General features: G+C 37.7%; 1 protein-coding gene across 11 annotated transcripts in view; it reads left to right on the top strand.

Moving 5' to 3' along the window:
- The window catches only part of VPS13B (vacuolar protein sorting 13 homolog B), a 394,840-nt gene that overhangs the window by 346,066 nt on the left and 24,910 nt on the right, over positions 1–23,864 (top strand). For 10 of the 11 annotated variants that reach the window (XM_015856027.3, XM_015856030.3, XM_085537180.1 and 7 more), the window contains 13 exons: positions 673–834; positions 9,843–9,998; positions 11,207–11,470; positions 11,625–11,708; positions 11,866–12,041; positions 12,559–12,729; positions 14,139–14,340; positions 15,054–15,242; positions 15,630–15,776; positions 16,872–17,146; positions 18,607–18,734; positions 19,821–20,020; positions 22,840–22,958. In XM_015856027.3, the coding sequence (XP_015711513.2) occupies positions 673–834; positions 9,843–9,998; positions 11,207–11,470; positions 11,625–11,708; positions 11,866–12,041; positions 12,559–12,729; positions 14,139–14,340; positions 15,054–15,242; positions 15,630–15,776; positions 16,872–17,146; positions 18,607–18,734; positions 19,821–20,020; positions 22,840–22,958 (2,273 nt within the window). Of the gene's footprint in view, positions 1–672; positions 835–9,842; positions 9,999–11,206; positions 11,471–11,624; positions 11,709–11,865; positions 12,042–12,558; positions 12,730–14,138; positions 14,341–15,053; positions 15,243–15,629; positions 15,777–16,871; positions 17,147–18,606; positions 18,735–19,820; positions 20,021–20,306; positions 20,535–22,839; positions 22,959–23,864 lie in introns of those variants that run through there. The other variant, XR_014942476.1, reaches the window with a different exon arrangement.

Raw genomic sequence — 23,864 nt, 5'->3', positions numbered from 1 at the left:
GAAAGGGAGGAATGGAAGGATGCGGTAGATGGGAGAAACATTATTGTAAAACCTAAGATACTTTTAAAACTTGTGAAACATTTTGATTTTTCATATTGGACTATTGAATATTTCGGACTATGAGTGTATCTTCAAACTAACCTTGTGGAGCTGTGCAAATACTCTCCCCATAGGTCCTGCTATTTATTTATTTTTCTAAGCATTGCCATGTTTGGAGGGAGAGTCTTCAGACCCACAGCAACATTTCAAGGAAAGACAGCAGCTAGGGAAGAGGCAGTGCAGCTCCTGGCCTGATGGAGGAACTGCCAAACATAGAGAAACCTCTTCATATCTATCAATAGTCTCCACATTAACCTGTAGTGTCTCTCTGCGCTTTGTGACACACCACTTGCCATCAAGATTAATTTTGTAGAAATCTTATTCATGTTAGGAAATGTTATTTTTAAATGTTAAAGATTTGCATTACAGACAAATGAAGTTAAATGTGTTCTTCCATATATTTTTTCAAACCGAGCACTGAATTTGCTGAGGGTAGAGTACTGTGGGACCGAAGCTAACGGCAAGAGATCGTGAAGTATTTCTGTGTTGTAGCAGTCACCGCTGGGCAGACAGCTGCCAAATGTCTTGCAATTAATCTGATGCTTATTGGCTTTCAAATTCTTTTCCTTTCAGAATCAATGCCCCGAGGCAGAGGAGTTGGTCTTCAGCCATTTTGTGATCTGTAATGACACACAGGAGACTCTGCGATTTGGCCAGGTGGATACTGATGAAAATATTTTGTTGGCTAGTCTCCACAGTCACCAGTACAGCTGGCGCTCTCACAAGTCCCCACAGGTATGTCATGAACAGCCCTGCAAATGCAGTGATTGCTAAAGCTGAATGCTGGCTTTAGGCATTGATTTTCTGCATGGTCTGCACTACCCGTAATGCTCCAGTTCCTCCAGGAGCCACACACTGTGGCTGCATCAGAAGGAAAAGGTAAACAAAGTCTGAGGAAAGACAGAAGTATTTAGAAGTTATTCAGAGGTGGATCTGCATGTGCACAACAGCCTTCTGCAGTACTGAGCGCTTGTGGAAGCTGGAGCTTCTGAAAAAAAGCAAAAGAAGATTGCTTGCCAGGTTTTTATAACTAAGTGATCAGTGTCTGTTTTCTGTGATGTACATTAGAGATTTGGGGAATTTTTTTAATGAATTGTTTTTACCAGAAGCATCTGTTCACTGAAATTGTTTGCAGAACAGGGTCAAACTGGACAGATCTCCCAGCTCAGCATGTGTTTGCATTAGAAAAGATTTGAAATCACCAGAATAGTTTAAATAAAGCAGTATCTGCTTTTTTCTTTTTTTCTTTTTTTAAAGGATAAACACTGAAACTAAAACAAGATAATTTTAAATTATCAGTATTTTTATGAAACTGACTTGTTGGTTTCCTTAAGTGTTGTTGAAGGGTGGACCTTTCTTCTTGATTCAGGCTAGGGCAAGAAATCAAATCTGAAAGAAGATACTCATGGGGCAGCAAAACCATTTCTTCTCTCTTTATACTTTTCTTGTCTACTGCTGAATGGCACACAGAAGACCTGTGCCACTTCTTCCTGATGAGCAGCAGTGCTGCACTGAAGAGTTGCTGATCCTTTTGCAGAATCTAGGAGAAGTGTAGTGGCTGTGGGTTCCCAGCTCCTGTAGAGCCTTGGGAAATAGCAGCCCTAACACATGAAAAAGAAGGTGCAGCTTGGATGGTAATTCTAAACAGGAGTTGTGCCCACTCCTACTGTCGACGAGTTTCAAGTTTCACTGGGAAACAGAGATGACAAACTTACTGTGGTTTTTGTTCGTATGTCAGTGGATATGCAGAACTACTGAATTTTACATGAATGCTGTAATCTGCGCAAAGGAAACGCAGCCAGAGTAAACAGTTGCAGTTAACACTTAAGGCAGACATGGAACTGAAGGCAGGCTAATAATGGGCCATCTTAACCCCACCATCAGGGGATTTCCTATAAACTCTATGTGCCTTCAGAGATTTGCAGAGACACTGGAGCTCTGCACATCTCTTGTCAACTCAGATGGGTGACTGTTCTCAGTCCTGGGTCAGAGGGATAGGCAGGATCCCCCTCCACCAGCTGACAGTACTTACTGGCATTTGGGTTACAACTGACAGAACTGCTTCCAGTCATGTGAAGGAGAACAGCAGGGCTTGTCGTAGAAAGCCAGCAAAATGTGACCCATTTTTCATAACCAATAATCACTTGCTTTTTTAGAAGAAAAAAAAAAAAGAAAAGAAAAAAAAAAAGTTAAACTTTTAATAAACACATGGAAAGAGAAGAAGATGCTTAAAGCAATTATAAATAAAAACGGAACTCAGTAAGACTTCCCAGTTATTTTTTCTTATCCATTTTCTGATTAAGATTGTTCAGCCTGGGGGAATCTGGCTTTGATAATCATTCCACTAGTTGTGTGCATCTGATGATAGTGGATTCTAGTAATGATGTACTTCGTTATAATGGTGCAACTTGGAGACTTTTGGAAAGTGAAAATTGGGAGAGTAAAACTGTAGCATGTGACTAATGCTTTATGTCACTTGCAGCCCAGCTGCCAACGACCACAGCACTACATGTTTTATTAGCCAGCCAATAAAATACTGATGTTCAGCTTATCATTTTGGGCACAGGCTTGAACTGTGCAAAACACTGAGTCTTCATGAGTACTATGAAAGGTTTATATCAAATAAAATGAAAGGTAAAAAGTCTAGAAGAAAACCAAGTCATACATTAGGGCCTGGATGAAGTGACAGTAAGAACCTAAGATTCATTTTTCAGATATTCACTCTTTCATCTGGAACACAGTACTGCCATAGGGCTTTCCCATTCCATTTTGCTCTGGTCAGATTCAGATTTTCTGAAGAACTGGGCTGATAAACAATCATGAATGTCATGTTGGATTCCCATGTCCCAGGAGATGCTGAGGCTATCAGCCTATTCCTGACTTAACCTCGTGGCTGGCCAGCACACTCTTCCAGTAGGGGGGCTCTGCCCCGCTTGTCCCAGCCCTTGGAATAGTTTCAAGAGTATTACTGCTCTTTTCACATTTTTCAACAGCCATCACTTGCTGGGAAATTTAGAGACTAAAAAATAGCACTGAGGTAATCCCGCTGAAAATATATGGAAGCATATGCTTTCCACACACTGTGAGATAGGAGCAAATTTTCTTTACAAAGGTTAGAGAATCTTGGCATCCATCTGTAAGCTTTGTTCATTTGGTTAATGTTAAATGTGAATTGCTGTAAATATAGCACGCTTCCAAGGGGCAGTTCATCTAAACAGCCTAAACAGCACAATCATTTTAGGTCATAAGAAATAGGTTTGTTTAAAGATTATTACAAATGTTGTCATGTGTAAATTTCTTAATGATTAATACAAATCCTTGAAATGAAAACAACTCCTCAATTAAGACATCAGATTGTACCCATTATGCTGTGGCACTTTTCTAATTGTTTCCATCTAGCAGTGTTATTACCCAAAGGTCAGAATAATGCCCAAGCATGGACAGACCCTACCAGTGTCATATTCATGGAATGCTAGATGACTTCATAGTTATGAAATTGTTTCATTTCTCATGATAATTCCCAACTTGCCAAGTTAGTGAATTTTAAGAACTCTGAGAGCAGATTGTAAGATAAATGTGAAATAATCCATACTTCTGGAGTCAGGGACTTCCCTCCAGGCATTAGTTCATACTTGACTTACTTGACTTACACTTGGGGATAAAATGAGTTAGGACAAGGTCTTAGATACCACATTCTCTTACTGGGAAAGAAAACCAACTTGCACAACTTTGGCTGGCTCATGTTTCTTGTTACACAGGCACTAAGAAGCAGCGGTTGCCATGAAATACTTTATTTAACCTCTGCAAAATGTTTTTTTAGTATGGCAAGGCAGTTCAGTTAGATGAAAATAAATAGTTTTAAAAGGATTGTATTTCTTTTACATTCACATCAATAAAATTCTCAATTTTTCTTTTGCTAATTAAGCATAGTGAGAGATGCAGTAATTACCCATTTGAATTATTTAACATAATTACGTGTTACCTACAATACATTATTTTTCTAGTAGCTGATAGTTTTATAGTGCTTCACTTGTATTTGAAATCAGTATTATTGAAGTTACAGTAGGCTACAATTTAAAATCATTCCATTTTCTAATGTCCAGAAAACAGTTATAGCACAGCAAGGATTTGGCTTGATCAATTATTGGTGCTGTCCCTCTCGTTGTCTGGCTTAAGCTTAGGCTCCTTCTTCCATTTGGTTTTTCCCAGCCCGGTTTGTCTGAATTTCAGCAAACCTAACCCTTCCCTTTTAACTTTTGCTCCAATTCCTGCAAGTCTCACTAGTTTGGCTAATATTTCAGTAATAAGTCTGAGGGCCGGTGCTCTTCCTTTTGCTCTGTTCTATCTCCCATGTTTTCCTCAGATTTCATGAGTTTTTGACCCTCCTTGGGGAGAAGACACCCCCAGTATATAGCCCTTTTCAGAGCTGGGGTAAGTCCAAAACTGATGATATTTGAAGCTTTAAGCAGTTCCAGCAAAAGTTGCCAGACCTCGTGAGTTCCTGTTGCAGATTTTAATGAAAGTTAGAGGTCTGTGAGATATCATTAAAAAGGAAGAGAAGCTACATCACTCCAGTGCTCCACAGACACCGCTGGCCTCTCCGTTATTATTGGATCCAGTCTGTGCTCCTTATCTTGATCTTCACGTTGCTTTGTGGGATGGGCCCCAGTTGTGTCAAAAGTCATGTTTGTCTCCAAGACAGCTGTGTTTTTTAGAACTGGAGCACATGATACATAGGGTGAAACTCTGAAGTTAAGAGAGATCAGATCTTCCTAGCAATTTACTCAGGGTGAAGGAATTCTGTCTTGCAAGACAGTAGGCAGTCCCAGAGTCCCACCAGGGATCACAGCAAATGTAAAAACCAACCGTTCTTATGAGAGTACCCCAAATGTATTCTACAGAGGTTGTTTGCTTGCAAATAAACAGCAAAAATGTCTGTAACACGCTGATTCTGCTCAGTTGCTCACTTTCTCACACCTGGCATTGTAACAACAGCCCATTTTCCGTATACTCTGTCCTTAATTTGAAGCAACAGATGCTGTGGGTAAAAGTCACTTTGTATTTTGATTTGAGCAATGGCTTCTGTGAGAATGTGATCAGGTTATTGATTATAAACTGCATACATTCATTTTTTTATCAAGGTTCGGTAAGTATCCCCAAAAGAAATCTGTGCTACTTTAATTGACACTCAGGTGGAATTTAAGAGAAAAGATCTCTGTAGTTTGCTTTTCTATTCTTCTGAAGGTACACCTAGAAACTCTTGAAAAGGTATTAAGAATTGCTACATTAGTAATGCCCTCACTGGAGCACTAGAATCCATTTAAAATATTTCTTCCATTGTTTTAAATAGCTGGCCTGCAAAGCATGACTTCTGCTGGAATGTTATGAACAGTCTTAAGGGCAGTTGTAGACTGGGAAATAGCTTTAAGATCCTCCTCCTCTTTCTCCTATGAAGAAAAAAAAAAGAAAAAAAAAGTCAAATTTTCATTTGTTGCATCTCCAGGAAGATAATAATTCATCGTTATTTATTTCCATGTGACCATTCTTCCAGGTATTGGGCTATATCCTGTAAAGTGTAAGATGATATACAGTACTCTGTGGGTTCAGCTTAGAAGCTGTGACTTACACATCGGTTATTATGAGGATTTTTTCCTGTTTTATTGTTTAGGGATGTTACAGATGCTGTGCACAACCTTTTGTACTTAACATAATCCTCCCCAGGTTATTTGAAGAACAACATCAGGCAAAAGAAAAAAAAAAGAAAAAGAAAAAAAAAAGAAAAAAAAAGAAAAGAAGTTTATGTTATTTTACACTATTTCAGTAGTGAGAAATGTGTTGTTGCTTTCCTTTGGGATTTTGCATTCAAAATCAGTTGCTAGAATATATTATGTGTAACTTACTTTCTAGATGATATCTGGGGCAGATAGAGATTGATGTTGTCTATGAGACACATGAATCCTCATAATTTGGTTACTGTTCCTTAACCAAAAGACGATTCCACAGTGTTTAGAGCTGGCTGGTTCCTATGGGATTCAGGCCTTCTTTGCAGGTTTCTGAGATTCACAGGAAGCCCTGATGGTCAGTTTATCCACTGAGTGCGACCTCCATCTCCTGTTCTGTCCTTTTGCCTTTCAAGGCCTGGTGGAGTAGAGAAGGTCAGATCTCCCAGGTCCCATGAGAAAATCAAGCCAAAATGATATTCAGCCTTTTGGTGACTGCTGCAGTTGACAGTAAGAAGAATGAAGGTTGCATTTGCTGTTTTCCCAAATATTATTTGATACTACTATTGTGAATTCTTGTCAAGAGCCACATTGCACTAAGTGTCCTAAAGAAAAACAAAAAATACAAGTCATCCTTCACTATTAGTTTTTCAACTTTTTAACTTCAAATCTAATTGAAGTGCCATTCAGCTCCCATTTCTAGGTCTCTATTTGCCTCCTTGCCCATGCATCATCCCATTTTACTGTCTCATATCTCTTAAAATAACCCCTTGCTTCCATGCCACTAACCAGGTCCTCACCTGATTCCTTCAAGCCCCTCAGAGTTTACAGCAATGTCTCTTTTTCTCCCCAGAAGGCATTTACTAGTTTCACATGGAAAAAAGATACCATTTAACTGAAGTGAACCTAAGTTACAAGCAAAATAGAAATAAATTTGTATCTAAGCATTTTGAGGGCACAAGATTTAAAGTACTTATACAGCTGGAAAATGCTGCCTTTTCTGGACAGGCTCCATTCTTAGTCTCATTTTTAATCCCCCATTTTAGCCTCCGTGCCCTGTCATATGACACTTAGCTTTATTTACTCAGGTCATATCCTTCACCCACACATCTAGCTGAAAACCTAAGCAGATTTTGAGAGGTGCATAGAAACGTTCTGTGAGGAACAATGATAAAAAACCATTTGCTCCAGTAGGAACAGCTTCATCTTAGTCTGCCTTCCTGAATGCAATTTCTTTCCCTTGCAAGGCAGAAATCCATAATGGCTTGGATTTTAAAAGAAATCTCCAGAACACCGAAGTCCAGTCAAAGCAAAAAACTCTGCAGTATCTGTTGATATGTTTCCCAACAGCAAATGGGGGTGCAAATGAGTATGTGTAAAAAAGGTAGTCTGCTTTAAATTCTCTCTAAATGCCAGATTGTCATTTGTCACTGGATTATGTTTGTTAGAATGTCCTTGAAGTTCACTGAATATTTTCTGTACCTTTTTGCAATGAGTTCTCTTTCCTCCTAATGTATATACCATACTTAGTGTTAGTTGTTGGACTTCTTTTTAAGCACAGCCTCTAAGAAATACTTGGCATTTAAAGGTTGATAAATGAAAGGGGTTATACGGCAATCACCTTGAATCTGTATATTAGGTCAGGTTTATAACATTAGAACACCATCTAATACCATCTAATATGACGTCTGCTAACATAATGTTCGCACTTGATTACTTAATTTTCTAAAATTACTTCAATTTTTGTTTCCTGCCATATATCTCTAGATCACTTAGTGTCATTTGCTAATCACTTCTAGCCGTGCTTTCCAGAAATCTCTCATTCGAGTAACTGGTTGACCAGGAGATCTCCTTTGTGTTTTCATGGAATGCAGTTTCTTTGCTCGATAGGAAACTTAAGCAATTCTTATATTATTATGTCATTAAATAGCTTACGGAGGTTGTTCCCTGTTGTGTGTAGTATTTGCTACTATTCAATACTTAGAAAATGTGAGATTCTCAACATAAAGTAGTATCTCTATTTTATTTTTCCTTCTGAACCATGAATGTAAACGTATGCTAATTGTTGTGCTATGAAAAAAATGAGTAAATGTGTCGTCTGCGAGCTAATGAGTGCTCAGTGAAAGCTGACAGGATGTTCTTTGGGAACGTGCAGCTCATGAGCAAAGCTGTTTATGCAGGGTGGGAGACATCCTAATGTTGGAGCTACATGCAATAACTAAGCATCAGTTATGGCGTTTGTGTGACATCTATCTTTGGAGCAGGCTATATTTTGCGTGCCGCCTTAGTACCTCTTCTCATTACTTGGCTGTCATTTCCAGCTACCAGTCTCTCCAAAGCAAACAGTTTCCTTGTTTCTCTTAGTGTTCAGATGTGATGAGATTTATTCCCAGCTGCCTCTGTAAGAAACTGAACTGATTCCAGCCACTGCAGTTGAACTTCTTTATTTTTGTTTTTCCTTTTCTGTAACTAATACTTAAGTATCAAAGCAATGTGTTTGTTTACGAGTTGGAGTGCCCTAGTGCACAATTCCCTCAGCATCTTCTGGAATATAAGTAAGTGCCCACGCATGTGCGTACCCAAGCGCGTGCCCATGCACACACTGGCACACACGAGCCTTTGTGCTTCCAGCATAAAGCTAATTTGAATCTAAATGCAACAGTCATCACTCTAACAAATTCAAAAGCCACCCACTGAATGGATGTTTTTGTTCCGTGTGTAACTTGTGCAGAGGATACCGCAAATTGCAAACAGGCTACTGAGTTGTAATGTCTCTGAAAGTTGTTGCTGTGGTTGTTTCTTAAAACAATGAAAAAAAACAACATCCAGACATTCACAAAGTCCGACTGGCCAGATCTACGGACAGTGCTATCTGTCTTTGGAAACAAGTCATGGGAGAACATAATATTTACAAGTCTCATTTTTTGCTAGTGTAAATAATCAAACCTGGGCCTGATCCTGTTCCCAATTACTTACATTAATTAATGACAGATGGGCAAAATCACTCTGAAATTCAACCCTCAAGAAAGAACTCCCACAAGGCCTTTATATAACCGTTCTGAAGGACTTAAGTGATGCTTAGACTCTATGCTGGCCCTCTGCAAAGACTAAATTTTACCCAGAATTCCTATTGCTTTGATCCCATATATATAGCTCACATTCTTAAGTTTGCACAGCCACAAAAGATCTATGCAAAGCTAAATAGCCAGATCTTCAGCTGGCGTAAATTTGTGTAACTTCATTGACCTACATGGAACAGTACCAATTTTCACTACTATGGCTTAAAGAATCTCCATGGGATAGAGGTAAGTGCGTATGGTGGGTAAGTAGATGAAAGGCTCTTCAAATGATGAAAGACTATATTGCTCTGGAAGTGATTTAAGTTAAACTGGAAAAAAGCCACTCCTTTTCCGGAATAAATCACACAGGGAGTATAATTACGCAGTAAAATTTCTTCTCATGCAGTCAAGCTTGAACTTGCCACCACATTTGTATAAGAAATGAAATGTTTCCCATCTCTCAGTGATATGCTACATTCTTATATGTTTAACACGTATGTAGGTCTGAGCTCGACACATATACATACAAAAAGATTTGTATGCTTCTACTGAGGTCAGCGGTGCTTGCAATCTTCTCTGTTGCCCTAAAGGCCAAAAGAAATGGACCTGCACTCCATATTGCCTTGCTGCTAATGCGGAGATTGAATTTCTAGAATAATTTCAAATACAGTATAGAAAATCTCTTATTTCCTGTTTTATACTCTCTAGTCTATCTAACATATGTTGAACTGTTGTGTGCTCGATTTTTTCCATCCATAAACATACAGTTAAAACAGGTAATTTACAGAAATGCGTGTTGTCCATTCTTCTGTTCCTATCTAAAATCACAGATTGAGTGAATGATTCAGTGAACTGGTGCGCTTAGCATGGCTGAGTTTTAAAACAAGGATATTTCCCTGTCATGGGAATTCCTATCTTACTGCAAGGCTGGCTAGTGTTGAAGTAGTAATTGTTCTCTTTCCAGCTGTTGCACATCTGTATTGAAGGCTGGGGAAACTGGCGGTGGTCTGAGCCATTCAGTGTGGACAACGCAGGGACCTTTATCCGTACCATTCAGTACAAGGGCCGCACAGCTTCACTTATTATCAAGGTTCAGCAGCTCAGTGGAGTACAAAAACAAGTGAGTATTTGATCCTGTTTGGAAAAAAATAACTTAATCTGAGTAACTTAAACCATTGTTTATTCATGAATAAACCTTATTATTCCCTTCCTAACAAGACCTGAAAAAAAAGCAAGTATAACAGTATTCTGGGTACACTTAAGGAGTTTTTACAGCTCTTCTGTAAGAACCCATTATGGTATGGATCTGAGCATGTAAAAACTGTTAGCACCACATATTTCACATGTTTCAGTAAACTTACTTTTGTGTGGTTTGAAAATTCTGACATTGGTGACTTCTACAATTTCTTGGATTTGTTAAGGTCTCGAGTCGAAGAAATTCACTTTGTTAAGAAACTTGTATTCTAGGATGTAATTCAGGCCTTTTTCTTAAAATAGAATGAAGTAAGAACCAAATTAACCTTTAAAAATGGGTTGTTGCACAGTAACTTTTCACATCATATCTTTGTATAGAGATTTGTAATAGTGCTACAGTTATTTTGTCTGCACTGGCAGGAGAGAGAGCATGAGGTGGGCACAACATGAGTATGTCAGAGTGCCTCATGTTGCACAACAGGAATACAACTGATCAGTCAAGAGCAGTTCCTGACTTCACTGAAAGTTGTGCTGAGAGTTTGTTTGGTTGTAGCTGTGGTGCACAGCCTTATTAGTGAAAAGCATACAATGGTAGTTGTAATGGAGATATACATGGAATGCTTTTCCTTTGTACAGCTTAGAAAAAGACAGGTATATGTTCTATGAGAAATAATTTGTGTGTTATAAACAGCAACAACTAAATGGCATAGCCATTTAGTGGAATTATGAACTTTAAAATAGCAACCATTAACAATCTGGATCTCTGCATGTTCCAGTGTCCTGAATTAGTGGAAGCGTTATGTCTGAAGTATATCACTGTGTCTATTTAGAAGGGATGTAGCATTCAGAGACCATCATGGTGCTTTTAAAATCAAAGCCAGAATTATGTCAGCCATGATCAATACTGCTGATTTGAGATTCTTCATGTCTGATTTCTATGAAATTGCACATACATTTGGGCAATAAAAACAATATTTACCATTTACTACCTTCAGTATTGCTCAGGAAAATGTAACAGAATGAAAATGCTAAAATAGAGATTATTTCTGTACACGTTTTCTATCTGTAATTCAATCCTGACCTTTCTTAATTTCAATTGTTTATACACGGGCTGAATATTTTTGTGTGTTTTAGATCCTAATCTGTGGAAGACAGACAGTCTGTAGTTACCTTTCGGAAAGTATTGAACTGAAGGTGGTTCAGCATTACATTAGTCAGGATGGACAGGCAGTGGTTAAAGAGCACATCAACTGCCTCGCAGCCAAGCAAAAGCTGCCTTCATTTGTCCTAGAAGACAACGAGCTCACCGAACTGAGTGTGAAGGCCGTGGGAGATGAAGACTGGTCCCAAGATGTATGTCTGAGTTCTAACCATACAGAACACAGCACTGTCATTCAGGTAAGTCTGGAATTAAATGCTTGAGATATAAGTTTGAAAATGTCTGTGAGAACTGAGAACTTTAAATGTAAAGTTCTGTTTGATATGATGAAATGTTCATTATCATCAGCTTAGAATAATTTTAATAGAATGCTGTTGATCTATCTGCATACAGGTGCCATCCTCAAAGAGTTTGATTACATACGTGTGGTGCACCATTCTGACCTTAGAGCCCAGCTCTCATGTGCAGCAACGAATAGTAAGTAATGCTTCTATAGCCTAAGTGTTGACAATTTATTTGTCATTAATTAAGGGCAGAATGACCCACTGGAAAGACTTATTAATTGCTTGTTTCAACAGATGTCATTCTGAAATAAAATGAGAATAAAAGTGTTGTGTTTTTTTTTCATTTGTAGATTGTTTTCAGCCCTCTTTTCATTGTAAGGAGCCATCTTCCAGACCCAATTATCATACATTTAGAGAAAAGGAGTCTAGGATTGAATGAAACACAAGTGGTTCCAGGGAAAGGACAGGAGAAAGCACTGCAAAATATAGAACCTGATCTTATACATCACCTGACATTTCAAGCCAGGTAAAATATTCACTTTCCTTGAAAATGATTCATTTGTATTGAAAAGAAGAAATGATTTACACTTTAACTTCTAGTGCGGTGTTTCAAAGAGTACAGAGTATGCGAAGGAGATACAAGAGAACAAGTGTGTGTTACCTGGAGTGATAGGATAGGAAATAATACATTTAGTATCACTGAACTGAATGTGATGTCATTTGTTTGCTTAAACTGTCCACATTTTTGTGTATTAGTAAACAAAAGAAAACAAAAACCATCTTGAATTCCCTTGGACTATTGATTGAGAATACTCTTCAGTTCCTGGGGTCTCAGACACAAATGTTATTAAAGTGTCGTAACAAATTCATGCATATCTGTATATGCTCGGTAACTTGGTGGACATCATTGTTTAATTCATCCACAATTACTTTGAGAGTGTTTCTCTTGCAGAACCCACTTGTTAATCTTCATTATAGAAAATGTTAGTGCTATTAATACTTGAGCTTGTTCCGTGAATGACCAGATCTGTATTCAATGACAGGGAGGAAGATGATCCGTCAGAGTGCGCAGTCCCTATCTCAACTACGCTTATTAAACATATAGCAACTAAATCCCACCCAGGTGGCAACGTCAGCCAGATCCTGTCCGAGTTTTATGGCACTGCTAATCCTCGTCAGCCTGCATGGCCATATAACAAGAAGGATTCAGACAGGTAGTTTTTTGCTAAATGTACTTCGTGGTCATTACGTTGACTTTTCAAATAGAGGTCTTTTACAAGATAAAATTGTTAATTGGAATAAAGCATCTAGGAAGCTAACTAAAATTTTTACATCCATATCATTAAATACAAAGGTATCGCTTACTACTAAATAACTACCTAATTCACAGGTTGTTGGAGGCCAGGAAAATGTACTGGCAGTACATTGGTATCTGCCAGATGTCTTTTCAGGGTTTTGTAGACGTCTGTTACTAACCAGTATAAGAGTCAGAATACTAGCCTGGGGATCTTTGATCTTATCTAAGTAGGCTATTATCTTCATCTCTTTTTACTATATAACTTTGTTAATGATATTTAAATCAATTGACCTAACAGTGGAACTCAGTAAGTGTTTTGTGTCTTGACCAAGAATAGACTCCATAGAGCTCAACTACTTAATCAAAATAAGGATCACCAAGACCCTCAGTGAACTTTGTACTCACATTAATAGATCGAGCTGTGTCCTGTCAAAGTTAAGTCAGCTGTGAAAATATCATAGCTTGTCCTGGATTCCTCGTTAATTTAAAATAATCTCAGTGATCTAAAATGTGATGTGTATGATCTGGTCTAGCCATGTATTGCACAGTTAGTGAAAGCTTGTACATTTTGCTTTTTACTCTCTAGTGTAAGTTTCTTAAAAGTTCAAGCTTACTGTATCTTATCCTTCATTAGATTATTCTGAATGCATTTTTAGGCAACAGAATTTTCTGAACTAGCTATAGAATGTATCAGTTTTGAAAAGTTATTATTGTGCTTCCAGCACCCCATCCAAAAGATGCCCCCTGAAATGCTATTTAAATGTAACATTTTCTTTGTTATCAAGAGCTTTGCATGGTGCTTGTTTGCTTAGTCAGCCCTGTGAAATCAACTTTAAGAGTCTGTTTTCAGTAATTACAGAATTCCTATTTGTAAGCTGCAGAAGTGGTTGCAGGCAGGAAAAACTTTCAGTAAGCATAGGGGCTGCCCTTGATTACATTGAAAAGCTGCAGAGGTTATTTATTTGGCATCTGTGTTTCAGCTCAGAAATGGCAGAAAAAGAGTTGAGGGGAAAATAAATAAAGATTTTGATTTTATGTCTGCAGAAGTCACAGGTTTACCCTTAGAGAATAGCAGTAATTCTGTTTCTAGGGCATTCAATTAATTGACAAAACTTAAGTTGAGGTTATGCCGCTACAAGTATGTCTTTATCGCCTGCAAGAGGCTCACTCTAGCAGCATAACAGTATGTTCCAGAATGATTAGGTAAGAGGAGACTCTTCCTCTATTTCAAAAAGGTAAGGTTTTGAAAATGAAATGAAAATAAGCACATATCTTAAAGTCATTCTTTGTTCCTTTGGCTTCATTGTTTTGTTTGTTTCCAAACAGCAGTGAACAGCTCTCCCAATGGGACAGCCCAATGCGGGTAAAGCTGTCAGTGTGGAAACCATGTGTTAAAACTCTGCTGATAGAACTCCTGCCATGGGCCTTGCTTATCAATCAGTCCAAGTGGGACCTCTGGCTGTTTGAAGGAGAGAAGATAGTGCTTCAGGTGCCTACCGGGAAAGTAATGATTCCCCCCAACTTCGAGGTAACTGCCATTTGAGTCAGGAGACATAGTTCTCCATGTACCAGCCTAAGTAAATTTCTCCAAAGCAAAAGTAAAGACTTTGGGCACTGCTCTGCAGGCCTAACTGCATCCTGTATTATTAGCTCGGGGGGGATGTTGACCATGGTAGCACAGCTGGCAGCCTTTAGGGAACATTTCATCAATGGGTGGTGTTTCATAGCTCATGTAGTACCAAGAGAGGTTTGATAACAAGGCAGAGTGAATGACAAATGAGAACAATTATTCAGAACATCTTCCTTCCTGAATATAGGGCTTTATGTAGTGGATCTTCTCACATCTTAGCTCTGTCATTCAAGTGTTTTGGTTTTTTTTTACTACAGTCCTAATATTGTTTATTTTTGAAAGAATTAAGATAATTCAACAGACCAATTTGTCAGTTCCAGAAGGACAATTTGATACTTCCTGCATATTTTGCCATCCTTCTTTCCCCATAAATGTCTGTTCAGAAACAAAAGGCCTGGTGATTAACACATCTCAGTGTAGCCTAGAGTCTTGATTTCACTGGGTGGGTCAGTCTCATATCCGCCTTGTGGTTTCATCTATCCTTGTACCACTTAGAGAGAATTGGAAAAAGGCAGGGAATGACACTGGCTGCATACTGGAAACAATGTTTAAGTGTAAAAGAAATGCATGGAATTATCAACAAGTGATAGCTGGTCTTTTTTCACCTACAGGAGGCTTTTCAGGTTGGAATATACTGGGCAAACACTAATACTGTGCACAAATCAGTGGCAATCAAACTGGTTCATGACGTGACCTCCCCAAAATGGAAGGATGCTGAGAACGGGGAAGTGGTAAACTTGGATGAAGAAGGTTTTGTTGAAGCTGAAATAAAACTCGGTGCTTTTCCAGGTCATCAGAAGGTTAGGAGAAAATTTCTACAATTTATAACTTTGTCATTTAATTTAAAAAATCATCAAATGTATGTAGAATTAAAGCTTGTCCCCAATTATGTTAATACATGTAAAACATAACGAGAATGTAAACAATGTGAGAAGTATAATTTGAAGCCTTAGTAAGAAATTATTTGCCCAGCTCATCGAGCTTATACATGACTTCCTGGAATTAATTAACTATCATTCTTGTTTGAAATTCATTGACAGAAGTATGTAATATGGCTCCATTTTAAAAGTACGTCAAAGTAGAAAGAGTTTCTGCAGTTCAGGAAATGACAGTTCAGTCATTGTATTTCAGTGTTTCCTGCTTTTGTGTATGACTTCATCATCATCATCATCATTATTACCTTACAGTTGTGTCAGTTCTGCATTTCTTCTATGGTTCGACAAGGTATACAAATTCTACAAATTGAAGATAAGACAACAATCATCAATGATACACCATATCAAATCTATTACAGACCGCAGCTCTGTATTTCCAAGCCATTCTCAGGAGAAGAGGTAAACTGCTGTTTTTGTTTATCACCTACTTTACAGACATGTTTAGATTTGTATAGTCTTAACTGCTTACAGCATAACTTGAACAGAAGTCATTAGCTGTAGTAATGATAGATTATCGTGTATTACTTCAGTTTAAAATAGACAAACCTGGACAAATACAACTGCAGTAATTAACTGTGATCGAACTTTATGCAAAGCTGGAGATTCTTGCACGTTAGACAATTAGTTCTGCCTGTCCTCCATCTGTTCAGACACTAATTGCCATTTCTGTAAAATAAGCAGCATAATCCGTAGTAGCTGTTGAAATTGTTGTGTGAATTTTTACTGAATTTTTTGTAAGTATAAGAGGTATATTGGCTTGGCAGACTGAAAAGTTCTCTTTATCCTGTTGGGAAGATTCCAGTTATCTGAACTGGGCTACAGAACTAGGGACTTGCTCAAGGTTCGTGTATTTCAGCAAACTGCATCAAATTGTGAATATCAGCTTTCTGATAATTGCTCAGTAAATTTAAGAACTAGCTAAAAGAAACCAAAACATATGCACAGTCAACAATTTATATAAATTTACTGAATATTATATTTGTAGTAAAATGTACGGAAAGAGTCAAACTGGAGAGGAGACAGCAGATCAACATATTGATCTGTTCCTTGTTTATGTTCCTTATTTAGGAATTGTTTTATTTATGCGTTGTTTTTCTTTACCTCAGTGTCTATGCTTGTGCATTGTGCATTTTGTGGCAGTCTTAAAGGAACTGAAAGGGAACTGAAAGAATGCTGAGTCTAGAGTATACTACTACTTTTAAATCTATCAATGGATTTTCTTCTAACAGTTGTTTTACAGCGATGTAACTGTTGCTTTTGGTGGAGTTATTTTGTGCAGCTGAGAGTGGACTATGGATAACTGTGCTCAGTTAAACTGCTTAAGCATAATTGAAGACAGAATTTGGCCAAATAGCTCTGACAGAATGAGACTCAATGCAGTTTTTAGTTAGCTGTGGCCCAGCAGTTACTTGAAGCTGTTCTATGCAAGATGAGCATGAATAAAATCCTCTTATAAGCCAGCTTGTCCCCTACAACCCTCTGCTTTCTCTCCAGGACTTCCACTCAGCAGACAGCACCGTGTTCAGTGTCGAACCATCCAGGACAAGGAGCACTGAAACACTGACATCTGTGCCATGTTGGGACCTGCTGGCAGACAGCGGCCCCGTAACTTCAGGAACACCTCCTACTCAAAAACGCGTGCTGCTGAGTTTCAGTCCAGATGGCAGCTCTGAGTTGTGGAGCCTACCAGCCATGATTAAACAGGAGTTTCCCAGACAGAGCGTGGCAGTGCCCATTGGGGCCTGCAGGGAAAGCGGGTTTTATACCAGGTACTAAATGCTGAACGGTCATGAGTGATGAACGTTCCTTGTTGCTATAAAGCCTCAGCCAGTAACAAATTGCAAGAGATTAATGTGAAAGGCAAAGAAACACATGCCCCCCATATGTAAAGGCAAGCCTTACTTCAATTTAAAAATTGTTATCTTTTGATGGTTTTGATGGTTTTATTGTAAATGGTTTAATGTTATGATCTTGTACAAGTTGTACGATTTTTATAAGGTATGGGCTTCTATTTATACATGCATGCAAAAGAAGCGAATTAAAAGCTTTCGTTTGTGGTTATGGCCCGTTTTAATTTTTTTATAACAAGATTTGAAGGACAGTGTGGAGTGATACCATACAAAAATATAGGTTTTGTTTACGGGAGGTAAAAATGTATTTTAGTTAGGGAGAAACAGGAAAAGTGATACAAGTGAGAAACTATTTTAAGACTATAAGCAAGAAAAGGCTTCCAAGTTTTGAAAGCTTGAAATATTCAAACGTGCATTCTGCTTCCAAACAAATGCATCCAGTTAGCTAAAAATAAAAGTCCAATGGCTTGTCAGATGCCCAGATTTAATTCTCAGTCCTGATATATAAATGTATTCATTCTTTTGCTGATATAAACAAGAAATAATCTGCTGAAAGAAACAGAGAAGCTACATCAGTATAAATTATTAGCTGTATGATCTTTCTCTTGCCTAAACTGCTGGGTGTCATTATGGGTACTAAACCTTCCCACCAAAATGTGAAGAACACAGAAAGAATTCCTGATAATTCTGAGACAGCCAGAGAGGATCTGGAGCAAATTTCGAGGGTATTTGAATTTTGAAAATTACCATGAGGTGGAGGGGTTTTTTTTAGAAATAGTTGAATGAGCACATGGTAAAAAGAATTTGCTAAAAATCATTTAATGTATAAGTAGTTAATGGGTAGTACAAGTTAATTGATTTTTCATTTTGAACACCGATGTAGCGATGATCCATAACATCAACATTTGAAGGGGGCAATAGCACTGTGGATCATTTCAGGGAAGCAAACAGTCACAGATTTATGTACTTGTTTAAAATATCTTTCACGTGTGTCAGAGAAGTATGCGTGCAAATTCCTCTGGAAAAATTTTAAGATTTATGTTAAAAATTTGCACTTACAATCTCATGTTTTTAATTTTACATGACTCTGTGCTGGCTAGGGCTCTCATCTTGCACAGTTTAACTCATGAGTAGTCTCTGTGAAGTGATATTTTTCTCGGATGTTGTGTTTCATGGTATTTCCACATGCTCTTCTGTTTCAATGTAATGCTTTATGAAGACAGGTACTTGCCTATATATGTCAGTATTGGTGGAATTGTAACTTGATCATAAAGAAAATTCTAGTTAGTAGTTTTGAATGTAGTTGTTTGTCCAGAGTAATTACACATACAATTTTCATCCAAAACTTCTACATTAAAATGTGTTTTCTTCCGTTTTAGAGCTATAACACTGACTTACCAAGAGCATCTTGGTGTGACATACCTAACACTTACAGAAGATCCAAGTCCTCATATAATTATCCACAACAGGTGCTCCATTTCATTGCTTGTAAAAGAGAACTTCAAAGGTATGTTGTATACAAAAATTAAAAAGTGTACTGTTGTAGTATAAATGATTTCACGTTATCTTCAGGACAAAATTGAATTCAGTATGTGTTTTGGTTAAAACAAGAACTTCATGCCCACATGAAAGTGAATCTCAAATCTAGTGACTCTGGAGCACACCAAAGCCTGGACGCTAATTAAATTAACCAGGAGGTGATGAGCCTGCAGGCTTTTGAGTCTCTGTGGTTCCAGCTACCAAGGTGAACTGGCTGTAGGAAGCTAGGAGACAGTGAAATTTTGTTGACATCAGTTGTCATGGGTTACCTAGATTTACCTATGCCCGTGACAGGGCGGAGCCACCCCGTAGGGCCCCCGGGCCCGGAAAGGAAGAGAAAAAGGGGGAATGGGATAAAAACAGCAGCAATCTAAGGAGGAAATCTTATTTACTAAATATGATATCGGAATACAAGATAACACAATATAATATAATATAATTGAGGCTAATAAATCGAACAAAACAGAGAGAGAGAGTCCCCGAAAACCGAGAGGCCTACTGTGAACTCTAGGCGACACGGCTGGAACGCTTCCCACTCCCCGAGCAGCTCGAGAGAGAGAACTCCAACCTGGGAGCAAGATTATATAGTGTCCTGGTCCCGTGACTTATCCCTGACCGTGATGTTCTCTGGGATATGTAGTCTTCTGTGAACTGCACATTCAGCAAAATCATCCATGCTTTACATGATGTTATGATGTGGAATACTGATAGCAAAATTACAAAATTACAAAACCATGACATCAGTTCAGTCCCATGGAACGCTTACATTTCCTCAGATTGGCAAATGCAACTACAAAAACAAACCTACCAGCTACAATATGTTAATGTAACAATCAGTGCAAAACTATTTATATAAATCTTAATAAGAGAAAGAAAAGAGAAAAAATGACACAGACAATTTCAACAAATAGGAAAGTAACATTTTTATGTCTTACTAATATTTCAGGCAGAGTATTTTAGAACCTTCTTAGTTTGTGTACGCAAAGGTTTATTGTCATTTAATGTGGATTTCAGAAAGCCCTAATCTTATATATTTTATACATAAATATTTCAGATACACCAAAGTTTGAAGTTTATTGTAGAACGATTCCAGCTGAAAGTTCAATTCATCATGAACTTTACCATCAAGTCTCCAACTACCCAGACTGCAAAACAAGGGATTTGTTACCCAGCATTCTTCTAAAAGTGATGTCATCTGATGATTTAGTAAATGAATGGAGTGATTTTGTGGACATCAACAATCAAGGAACACAAGTAAATCACTATAAAGTATTTCCTAATTCACAGCATAAATCTCTGTCTTCTTGACCTACATATTATAGTGCTCCTCTGTGATGTGCATATCCTTTTTGTTGGCTTTGTTGTTCGCTTTGTTTTTTTCTTTTAAACTCTTGAGACCTCTCCTTCCTAAGCCTCTTCCTGTGGAATTTTTAGAATACAGATACATACTTGGCAGTGACTGATTTTAAAAATAGTTAGATCAAAAATTCCAACTTGGTAATGCTGAACTTTTTCATTTACTTTTGATCAATCTGGCAAGTCCGCGACATTCTCTGGAAAAATAAGTCCTGAAAATTTCTGGCCCCTGGAAGTAAAGAATCCCAGAAGATCCAGGAAAATTCTTCCATTTGGTAACTTCATTACATCGTGTAGGAGTCATCCTTGTTCTTCTCCCTCACTGTCTTCACAGAAGCCAACCATGTCTTTATAAAACAAAAACAACAACAACAAAATTCTTTCCTTCTGTTTTTTTTTCTCCTGTTTTGAGGTAAATGAAAACTTCCTTGACTGAAGTAATTCTTTTTGATGGGAATTTTTTCCATCTTTGAAGTCATTAGTTTACATGGAATCAACATAAACTGCTTGGCTCTTTGAAAGAAATACTGGTTTCAGATGTTTTCCCTGGGGACCAATCACAAAATGCTCTTGATTATTGAGTGTTATGTTATATACCAAGTAGTTCGGTTTCATTCAGCAAGCCACTCAAGCAATGCAAGGTCTCAAATTTCAGTCATTAATGTTATGCCAGACCAGGGTTCTTTATAAGTATCTGGCTCCTAGAAGGAATTAGATGCTAAGACAACATTTGGGGATCATTGTCTACTTGAAGAACTCTCCAAATAAAAATTGTAGTTTTCTGTTATTGAAGTTTTAGGGTTTGCATGTAGGGAGTCTCCCAGGATTTCTTAATCAGTCTTTCCCTTAGAAAACTGTAAATATATATAAATAATGAATCTGCTAATAGCCTTAGACTTGACTTCACATACAACGTGGTTAAGACTGAAATAACTGGAACTTTAAAGGATCTTAAGTAATTTGTACTATTTGTATCTCAGATGGGTACTTCTTATTCTTGATCCCCATAGAAAGAAAAAAAAAAGAAAGCATTAATTTACTAGAACTTAAGGTGTATATCTCTGCTGTCCATCATCATCAGAATTATCTGAAATTGGAATTAAAATAGCCAGTCTTTAAGATCCATGAGGATTTATAAAACAGCAAGTTATATGTCCTTTTTTCCACCAGTGCAAGATAGAGAATTACTTTCAGATAAGTGAAGCATTAAACTTGATGTATATAAATTAAATTCTTTTATATCTAATTCTCAGAAGAATCAGCTGTAATTTGATGAATGAGACTTAATTACCTGTACCATAAATAGCAAAGGTAGATTCAGTGTAAGTCCTGATGATCCTAAGGAACTTCCGAGAGCTTTTTGTTATGGTGACTTGTTAACAACAGTAAAGTTTGTTCAAGACAAACAACTGCTTATTTCATTTCTGTTTGTCCATTATCTTTGTGCTGTTCCCTGACTTTGCATTCTTTTAAATGATAGCTCCTGTCATTACAGTCTTGTAAATAACTGTGTTGATAGCAGACTAGAATAAAACAGAAGCCAGCATGTGTTCACAAGGACTGCTGCAAGTTTTCCAAACCTGAAGGGACTTTCTTATATTCTGGAAAAACACAAAACCTGCATGTAAATACTGCGTAATTAAGCTCCAAAAATAAGGTTTATTTTTAAACTAGGCTATTTATCATAGAATCATAGAATGTCTTGGGTTGGAAGGGATCTCAAGGATCATCAAACTCCAACACTCCCTCCACAGACAGGACCACCAGCCTCCACATTTAATACTAGACCAGGCTGCCCAGGGCCCCATCCAACCTGGCCTTGAACACCTCCAGGGACGGGGCATCCACAACTCTGGGCAGCCACCACTCTCGTAGTAAAGAACTTAAAGAACTTCCCCCCGATATCCAACCTAAATCTTCCCTCCTTCAACTTAAAACCTTGTCCTGCCATTATCTACCCTTTTAAAGAGTATTTATTCCTAAGGACAACATGTTCAGAATGGAAGCTGGCATATGCTTAAGCAAGACACAAACCTGTTGTCAAGTTCCCATTTTCCTGATTTTTTAGACCTTTCACATTTTCCAGTATACTTTTGCCATTTCTTTGTGACAGCGCTTTGCATGTGAAGGTTTCTCAAAAAAACAGTGTGGATGGCTTAAAAATGAGCTTAGTGTTGAGTTATTAAGCAAGTTGGCATGAATCCACATTACTTTCTCAGTTTTACTTCTTAAAATTTTGCTGTTACGTTTTTTGCATCATGTTATCAACCATTCATATTACCAGCTCTGTGCTACAGCATAGTAAGATAATGTTAGCTTAATGTTTGTCTTCTGGAGGAGAAGGTGGGATCTGGGGGATCTTCAGGAATACACCTTCATCATTGGTCCAAAATCGCAAATTAAAATTTTCTGTTCTTTATTAATATAATTTCCTCCCTGCAAGCATGTCCTGCTTATTCCTATAGAAGAACATTCTTAATTAACTCTATTCAATTAAAGGACAAGGTGCAGATTCTGTCTAGCTGTATAGTTGAAATACAGTATCAGAGCTGTTATTTTTTGAACTACTGAAAAACTTTTCTCTTTTTTCCTAAATAGTATCATGACTTGAGAAAAGACCTCAATTAGAATACATTAATGGCATTTATTGTCATTGTGACCAATTACAAACAGGAATTATGGTAGCATTCTGTCTGTGTTTTAACTCTCTCCACTAGGTTGTGTTCTTGACTGGATTTGGCTATGTTTATGTGGACATTGTCCATCAGTGTGGAACAATAATTATAACGTTGGCTCCAGAGGGAAGAGCAGGACCTATCGAGATCAGCCTCAACAGGTACACAAAGTGAATAAAAGATGGTAAAAGCATAGCAAGATAGCCCCAAGAAGACAGTCAGCTTTCTAAGTGTTAACTGACTTACAGACTTATGCTTAACTGTTTTATTTAATTCTGCTGCATACTCTGCAGCGTATGTTTAGACCACACGTTATGTTTTGTGTATCACAGTTAAAAAAAGACAGTCTAACATCAGAAGGCAAGTTGCTTTAGGGTAAATGCTACATGGCTGATACAAAAAGAAGTCCAGAGCTGTTAATTTAAAAAATATACATATATATATATATATAGCATTTCCAATCATAATTAATTTTGAGTGCATTCATAGATTTAACATGCATTTAACCAGATCCTGTCATCCTTAATCATATGAGCTCCTGCTAAAACTGATGGGAAGCTTGATGTGAATGGGCTGTAGAAATACTTTTACACCCGGTAATTGACTGCACCTGATTATAATGCTCTTTCTTAGAAGGCTTCGCTCACTTCCATAACAGACCACAGCCTAGTGCTCAGGCTCAGTGTGATTACAACACTACCTATTTCTAACATATGCCACGCCTGGCCTCCAGCAATGCTGCTACAATTAGAGTGGAATGTCTTGTACTGTTTTTATTTGAGCTATAATTAAGTATTAATCCCTCAGAAATTGGTCATCAGCAGTACATAACAGTTCACTTGCTAGTTAAACTTGGCAAAGAGAACTTAACACTGGAGGGGGGGAAGCCCTCAGTGCCATCAGTATAAAAATGCCATCACAATTTAGTTGGAGGGCATTCTGCTTCAATAATGTGAAATGGATTATACAGAATAGTAGCCTTCAGTTGTGACTCCAAGAAAATTCTGTAACAGCTGAGGCTGTATTTGAATTATTAGAAAATGTTATTTGTCTACTTTCATATGCAG

This window comes from Coturnix japonica, chromosome 2 (assembly GCF_054131305.1).
Source record: "Coturnix japonica strain WE chromosome 2, WE-NBRP24, whole genome shotgun sequence".
NCBI lineage: Eukaryota > Metazoa > Chordata > Aves > Galliformes > Phasianidae > Coturnix > Coturnix japonica.
This window is presented reverse-complemented; position numbering and strand designations above follow the sequence as displayed.